The sequence below is a fragment of the Orycteropus afer genome, unplaced genomic scaffold (genome assembly GCF_000298275.1).
Source record: "Orycteropus afer afer isolate SDZICR_OR568_19922 unplaced genomic scaffold, OryAfe1.0 scaffold00054, whole genome shotgun sequence".
NCBI classification, from domain to species: Eukaryota; Metazoa; Chordata; class Mammalia; order Tubulidentata; family Orycteropodidae; genus Orycteropus; species Orycteropus afer.
The window spans coordinates 9422166-9430750 of record NW_006921641.1 but is presented as its reverse complement, the minus strand read 5'-3'; the positions used below and the strand labels follow the sequence as shown (position 1 = coordinate 9430750).

At 40.5% G+C, this 8585-nt stretch overlaps 1 protein-coding gene across 1 annotated transcript in view; it reads left to right on the top strand.

The window, feature by feature from the left end:
- The window catches only part of CLIP4 (CAP-Gly domain containing linker protein family member 4), a 90509-nt gene that overhangs the window by 70814 nt on the left and 11110 nt on the right, over window positions 1-8585 (top strand). Inside the window, exon 14 of the mRNA XM_007938815.2 lies at window positions 2566-2638. Within this exon, the coding sequence (XP_007937006.1) occupies window positions 2566-2638 (73 nt within the window). The remainder of the gene's footprint in view (window positions 1-2565; window positions 2639-8585) is intronic.

Sequence of the window (8585 nt, the reverse complement as noted above, 5' to 3'; positions counted from 1 at the left end):
CCCAACCTTCCTTCCGAGGAGTGGCTGGTGGGTTTGAACCGCCAGCCTTCTGGTTAGCAGTCAAGTGCCTTAACCACTATGCTACCAGAGCTCCTGTATGTTAATACATGTTTTTTCTTCCTTGACTTCTTGTCCACCTCACCTCCTTTGTCTTTCATCATTGATGAGAAATCAGCTATCCATCTAACTTCCGTTGTAGATGATTTATCTTTTCCTTTTGACTGCTTTTTAAGATCTCTATTTCCTGTTTTACAGTTTTACTATGCTGTATCTAGGTGTAACTTTATTTTTATCTATCCTGTTTGGCATTCATAGGTCTTCTTGGATCTGGGAATTGGTAACTTTGATCAATTCTGTAAAATTCTTATCTATTATACTTCAAATATTCATTCTCGTCCATTTTCTGTATTATTTCCTTATGAAATTGTAATCACTAGTATGTTAGAATTTTTAGCCTGTTTCTCACATTGCTTGCATATTTTTCACAAATTTGTCCCTCTGGACTACATTCTGGATATCTTCAGATCTATTCTTTAGTTTCCTGATCCTCTCTTCAGCTGTGTCTATTCCACTGCTTAATCAGGCCACCAAGTTTTTAAGGATAATATTTTATTTCTTTGTTGAAAATGTGCTTGCTTGTTACTTAATCTTCAGTTACTTAGTGTCCTCTTCTTTCCTCACATTTTTAATATTTTATGTTTTTAAACACTGTTTTAAATTATCATGTTTTATTTTATATTTAATATTTTAGTACCTGAAGTTCTTGTCAATCTAATTCTGCCATCCATTACTGCTGAACCTAATATATGGTACCTTCTTTCCTTGGGAGCTTTTAAATTTATTACTGTGAGATGCATATTTTCTTTAGAATTTTATATCTGGGGATTCTGTGAAGCCTGGGTTAATGCCTCCAGAGAAGATGAAATTTACTTCTGTCATTTGTCTGGAGCCACTGCCAACCTGAAACTAATTTATATTCTCTGCAATTTTTTGTTTTGTTTTTACATTGCAACAGGAAACATGAGTTTGGCTTATGATCATGAACTTGGAGGAGAGAAAATTTCTCTTTTTACTGACCACCTAGTTTGACATGAGCTGTTTTCCTTAATGTCTTCATCTGAATGACATTTCATTTTATTTCCATTTAACCTTGCACTAAGAGTTTGGTTTTTGGTTTAGGCTTTTCATTTTCTTCTTCTCTCTTGCCTGTGCATCACTCTCTTGTAGTACAAGATGGTAGAGTACTTTGGTGCTTGGTTATGTCTCATGGGTTCTCTTTTTGGTTTTTGGTGGCTTTGGAATTGTGCCTTTTGTGCCACCTCAATAGTGTTTTGTCTTTAAATTGTAGTTGTTTTAAATTATAGTTACTTAAATAAGACATTTATCTGGGCTGCCATAACTGCCAGAAATGGAAATCCTATTCCTTTGAAAAAATTTACCTTTTGTGAGATTTTTTTATTATTTAAATTCAGTCATTTGGAAATGCCAGCAGTCATAATTTCTGATGTTTGTGTAATGTTGTAAAACATTGATAGTGTTTTTTAAAAAACTTTTAAAATACAATTTATCAGGATTACTATTCATTAGTAAAGAGAGCCAGCTTTCCAGAGTTATTAGACTGATTGAAATCAGAGGAATCCCTGAGGTTATCATCAAAGATACCATTTGAACTTGGAACTGAAGTCACTCCTTGTGGTCACCATTCATCTCAATAATAGATTGGCTTATAAAATAAATAATAACAACAACGAAAAACTCAAACTCACTGCCATAGAGTCGGATCCAACTCATAGCAACCCCTCCTTGGGTTTCCGAGGCAGTATCACTACGGAAGTAGATTGCCCAACCTTCCTTCCAAGGAGTGGCTGGTGGGTTTGAGCAGTCAGCCTTCTGTTAGCAGTCAAGTGCCTTAGGCACTACACTACCAGAGCTCCTTAAAATAAACAGTAGCACCCATAAATACCATGTTCCTGTAATCATCCATATAAGACCAAACGTTTAGGGCCAACATTTACCCTAAAACAATGATGAGAAGCTAAGAAGGGTAAGGAAGCTAGATTTGATTTAATGGAAACAGAGCACAAAGAATGGACATAATGAATAAGAATGTTGACACATTGTGAAAAATACAATCAATGTCATGGAACAAGGTACATAAAAATTGTTCAATGGGAACCTAATTTGGTATGTACACTTTCATCTAAAACACAATGTAATACTTTTTAAAAAATGGGCAGCTTTATCAATGCCTAATTCAGTTTTACATGATTTTCTAGAAATCTTGTAATAAAACTTCTGAAAGTAATGGTGTAATCTTAACTTATTCATGTATGTGCATCATTTGATGAGAAAGGTACAGAGCTGTTTAGATCTTAGAGAAAAATTGTCAAGAAATCTAACCTGCAATTATATTCTGTATGTGTTCTTACCTTCTTTGCTTTCTATTTCTGAAGAAACGTTGGATATAATAGAACATATCTAGAAAAATGACAAACGATAACATTTAATGAAGACTGTAAATTTGTAATTTATTTTTCTCCTTCTAACATTAACTTTCATATTTAGGTTTTAGGAGAAGTTTCAGTACAACTTCTGCTTCTTCTCAAAAAGAGATTAACAGAAGAAATGCTTTTGCCAAGTGAGTATTAAGAAGATTTAGAAAAACACCTCTCGGGATAAACGTGACTTGGGATTCTGTGAAGGAACAACAGAGGAATTTTGTATCTTTACATTGCTTGGTTGATTTTTAACACTAAGGAGAAAAAGTGTGATTGAATGTATTGAGAAGAGTACTTCCTCCCTCCTTTGCAAGCTCAATTAAAATGTCACAAATTACTAAAAATAGTATACTGCATGTAATTTATCTTTGAAGAAGTTCAAAAAAACCAAAGTCACTGCCATCGAGTCAATTCTGATTCATAGTGGACCCCATTGGGTTTCCAAGGAAGTAGATTGTCCCATCTCCTTCAGTGGAGTGGCTGGTGGGTTTGAGCCACCATCCTGCTGGTTAGCAGTCAAATACTTTAGGCACTGAGCCACCAGAGGTTTTGGTTAACCAAAACCAAAAACCAAACTCACTGCCATTGAGTCAATTCCAACTCATAGCAACCCCATTTGGGATTCCGAGGTGGTAAATCTTTGTGGAAGTAGATTGCCCAGTCTTCCTTCCACGGAGTGGCTGGTGGATTTGAACTGCCAACCTTCTGTTTAGCAATCAAATGCTTTAGGCACTGAGCCAGCTCCTTTTGAAGAAGTTAGTACTATTAATAAAAGTTGAGGTGCTTACATTGTGTATTACTGAATAGGATGGATTGATTTTAAGCTCTTGATTTTAAATTATTAGCGAGAAACTTGATTTAACATTGTTAGTCCTACCAATAATATGTAAATGTATAACATAATCTTATTATTTTAAAAAATGTTTCCACATCCTTTTCTAGAGTACACCCACTCCCTCCCTCACTTATTGAGTGAGCTCTGGTGGCTCAGTGCCTAAAGCATTTGACTACTAACCAGCAGGATGGTGGTTCAAACCCACCAGCCACTCCACTCCATTATTGATATTGTTAGGTTCCAAAGTCCAGGCCCTTATGTGAGTATTAGTGTTATGCAACAATGTAGGATGACCACATCACCTCACTCTGTTACCTGTATTGTGAATGTCCCACTGGGCTCTTACTGACATTACCTGGCACTACTGCCTTCCTCTCTCCCGACGTCACTTCAGGAGAGTTCAGCCCCCACAGCTGCCCCCAGGGGCGGGCCACCTAGTCTTCCAGAGCAAGGGTGGCCCAAGTGCTGCCCTCTTTCCCATCCCTGACATCCCCCCTTTCTCCTGCCCTCATTGTATTTTCATGATTGGCAACCCCAGCTTATCCCCTCAGTGATATCAAAATGCCTTTGGTAGCTTTGTCGAGGGCAAAGGGCTCCCTGTACACAGGAGAGGACCTGGGTGCTGCAGGGAATGTGCACACTGCTCACTGGGTCCCCTTGCTGGCCCCTTACCTATGCATCCCGTCTATGTCCCTTGAGAATTAATAATCCAGCACTTCCTCCAAGTCCCAGATGGCCAAGCTCAGCCTCTGCCCTTGACCTTAGGCTGCAGCTGCTGCTGGGCACTCATCCTCTGATACCATCCGCACCCAGATAGCCTGTCCCACTTTCACCTGTGCTTGGCCAGGAAGGGACATTGAGGCAGCATAAAGGGCTGCACAAGTGCCCAGTCACCTAACTACTCCATCTCAAGTCTCCTTCTGACTACAGCCTGGCCTGTCTCTACTGCCCCTAGAGGCTCAGAGCTGGGGCCAGTCACTGGGGTCCGTCTTCATCTCTGGTCCCAGGATGGCCCACTTATAGGACACTAGCTGCTGCTTCCCCGGCCTCAGTCCCCTGTGGGTATCCGGGACCTGTTAGGCAGCTTTCCAAACCTACTAACCCCACTCTAGCACCCCCTCTGCTCTGCCTAGCACCCCAGCTGCTCAGGAAGACCACACCCTTTCTCCCCTTCTAGGCTGTGGAATACTATGCAATGTGAGCTGCTTTTCTACATGCACATGAAGTCCATGGGTCAGGGGCCCCATTAGGGACCTCAGTGTTGGTTACTATTAGCCATGTGTCATTAATGCATAAAATAGTTAGGTAGTAGATGTTTTCACTATTGTCATAACTGTGAGGTGTTGGATAATGAGGTGATGAATAAGCGAGGAGTAGGTGTCTATTGCTCAGGAAGCTTTGTATCATTGCTGTTGAGAGAATGCCCTTCTTCCTTCTGTTTACTTGCTTTACTCCTCCTTTGGTTTTCTGAAACCAAAAGCTTTTTACTTTTAGAGAAATAAATATTAGATTATTTTAGACTGTTTGGGTCAAGGAGTTATTATTTTTTTTTAAAATCCTTCCAGTTAATCTGTGAATAATGCTGGGGGTTGGTGGGGGAAGGCCAGCAGAGCAGAGAAGTGTACTTGCTGACGATTGGGGCCCTGGAAGCCACTAGAAATTAGAGCCCAAGCCCTAGAACTTGCTGAGCAGCTGAGCAATAGGCAGGTTGTTTATACAGTAGCTCAGCACGAAGATACTGGGAGGCCTAACAAAGACCTGAAATTTAGTGCCTAAGGCATTTGACTGCTAACCAGAAGGCTGGCAGTTCAAACTCACCAGCCACTCCATGGAAGGAAGACTGGGCAATCTACTTCCATAGTGGTATCGCCTCAGAAACCTAAGGAGGGGTTGCTATCAGTTGGAATTGACTCAATGGCAATGAGTTGTTTTTTTTTTTTGGTTTTGGTCCTGTTTATTTGTTTGTTCATATGGAAATAAATGATACTTCCAGAAAAAAAAAATGGAAAGCATAGTCAGAGATGCTTAAAATTCCTGAGCAAGAAATTTGAAGGACTTAGGTCATTGGATATTCTTATCCCGTATGAACTCAAAAAACTCCCCACCATCTATTTCGACTCATAGCAACTTCTATTAGGTTTCCAAGATAGTAAATCTTTATGGAAATAGAACAGCTGGTGGGTTTGAACCACCAGCCTTCTAGTTAGCAGTCAAATGCCTTAGGAACTTGTATGATTGGGAGAAAACTGAGAACAGGGAAAGTAGGGGGTTACAATGTCACTTTTGTGGAAGGAGAGGATTTGTTTATCTATATCATGTGTTAAGATGGTGGTGACAAATGCATTTCATTCAGAGGAAAAAGTGATGGAAAAGGGGTTGGAAGCAATTCTTCTGTCTTCCGAGTTCTCTATATATCAAAAAAACAAAAGGCATAGAAAGACCTACATGCAGAACACCTACCCCAGAGTGATGCATCCATGTACTCTAGGGAGATGAACCCCTTAGGTCAGTCAGCCATGAGATACCAGAGGGGCAGCATTCACAGAGAGGGAAAGCTGGATAGACAGGAATGCATAGTTAAGAAGGGCACAGGGAGGAGAGGGGAGAGAGAGCTTTTTGGTTGGGGATGGTAATTGAGCCATGAAATCAAATGTGCATGAACTGTTGAATGTAAAACAAATTTACTTTGGAAATTTGCACCCAAAGCACACACACAAAAGAAGACAAACCTACTGCCTTCAAGTCCATTCCAACTCATAGTGACCCTATAGGACAGAGTAGAACTGTCCCATAGGGTTTCCAAGGCTTTAAATCTTTATGGAAGCAGGCTGCTCCATCTTTCTCACACCAGTCAGCTGTGGGTTCAAACCACCTACCTTTTGGTTAGTTGTTGTTTTGACAATCCATCTCATTGAGGGTCTTCCCTTTTTTTGTTGTCCCTCCACTTTGCCAAGCATGATATCCTTCTCCAGGAAATAATCCCTTCTTAACAACCTGACCAAAGTAGGTGAGATGAAGCCTGACTATTCTCTCTTCCAAGGAACAGTCCGGCTGCATTTGGTTATTAGCAAATGCATTAACCACTATGCCATTAGAGACAGAACACACACACACACACACACACACATTCTGTATATAATGCCAAGAACAGAAGTAACAAGAAAGTGAACTTGAGGTTTTAACATATGCATCACAGAGATAGATACCAGGCATCCTTTCTTACTTGGTCTACATCTAGTCTTTAATCAGTTTTTCACATCTCTGGCTACATCTCATCCTCATTGTTACTAATTTCCCTCAGGTCCTCTCTACATTTTCACAGTGAATGTCTGCTTAACTAAGTCTTTACTGGGTCTGATCTGTGAAATCCATCCTTTTGACATGATTTGCTTGGCCAGCTCAAATATGAATGTCTTTAGGTAGAGCTCACACAATCCAATATGCCCTGGGTTCCATCATTTTCCATCATATGTTTGTATTTTTCTGCCTGTCCTTTCAAGCTTCTGGATTCTCAGACATACAGGATGAGGTCCAGATTCATTGGCACAGTATGTAGAGTCCTGCAAAACTGACTCCTGTCTCTTTATCTTGCCTTGCCTTTCATGTCATAATTCTCACAAGTGATTAGCAGTTCTCTGTCTGTGGAAGAAAAAAAAAAGTTAAGCATATTTATATTTTTCTCCATCACTCGTCTGTCAGTTTGACATTCTGCAGTGGCTTGCATGGTGCTGTGAGGCTGGTGGCTATGCAACCAGTATTTCTAATACCAGCAGGGTCACCCATGCTGGACAGGTTTCAGCAGAGCTTCCAGACTAAGACTCAGAAGAAGGAAGGGGCCATCCACTGCTCAAAGAATTGGCCAGTGAAAACCATATGAATAACAGTGAAACACTATCTGATATATTACTGGAAAACTTTATGAATAGCCCTGAAACATTGTCCAGTATAGTGCCAGAAGATGAGCCCCTCAGGTTGAAAGGCACTCAAAAAGCAAGTGGGCAAGAGCTGCCTCCTCAAAGTGGACTCACTCTTAATGACAGGGATGGAGTAAAGCTTTTGGGACCTCCATTTGTTACAGGGCATGACTCAAATGTGAAGAAACAGCTGCAAACATCCATTAATAAAGAGAACTTGGAATGTACAAAGTATGAATGTAGGAAAGTTGGGAGTTGTCAAAATGAAATGAAACACATAAAGATTGATATCCTAGACATTAGTGAGCTGAAATGGACTGGTTTTAGCCATTTTGAATCAGACAATCTTGTGATCTATGCTGGGAATGACAAATTGAAAAGGAATGGTTTGGCATTCATCATCACAAAGAATGCATCAAGATCTATCCTAAGTACAATGCTGTCAGTGATAGGATAATATCCATATGCCTACAAAGAAGACAAGTTAATACTACTACTATTCAAATTTATGCACCAACTACTAAAGCCAAAGATGAGGAAATTGAAGATTTTTTACCAACTTCTCCAGTCTGAAATTGACCAAATATGCAATCAAGGTGGATTGATTATTACTGGTGATTGGAATGCAAAAGTTGGAAACGAAGAAGAATCACTGGTTGTTGAAAAATATGGCCTTGGTGATAGAAATGACACCAGAGATTGCATGATAGAATTTTGCAAGACCAATGACTTATTCATTGCAAATATCTTTTTCAACAACATAAATAGCAGCTATACGTGTGGAGACCTGCTGCAGATATGGGTATGACCTGGCGCAAGATTTACACCCTCTTCCCTGGATTTTCAAGGGCCAGCGAGAGCTCACCAGACGCCGCTGGAACCGCGATGTTTTCCAAGGCGCGGGCCCCTTTCTCGGGGCGAACCCATTCCAGGGCGCCCTGCCCTTCACAAAGAAAAGAGAACTTTCCCCGGGGCTCCCACCGGCTTCTCCGGGATCGGTTGCGTTACCGCACTGGACAAGTTAATACTACTACTATTCAAATTTATGCACCAACTACTAAAGCCAAAGATGAGGAAATTGAAGATTTTTACAAACTTCTCCAGTCTGAAATTGACCAAATATGCAATCAAGGTGTATTGATTATTACTGGTGATTGGAATGCAAAAGTTGGAAACGAAGAACAATCACTGGTTGTTGAAAAATATGGCCTTGGTGATAGAAATGATAAAAGCCTTGAACCCGGACAGAAGAGCAGTCAGCCCCAGGGTTACAGGTGAGGAGAGACAACTCAGGGATGCCCAGAGTAGCAGGCCGGAAGAGCAGGAGAAAGGGGATAA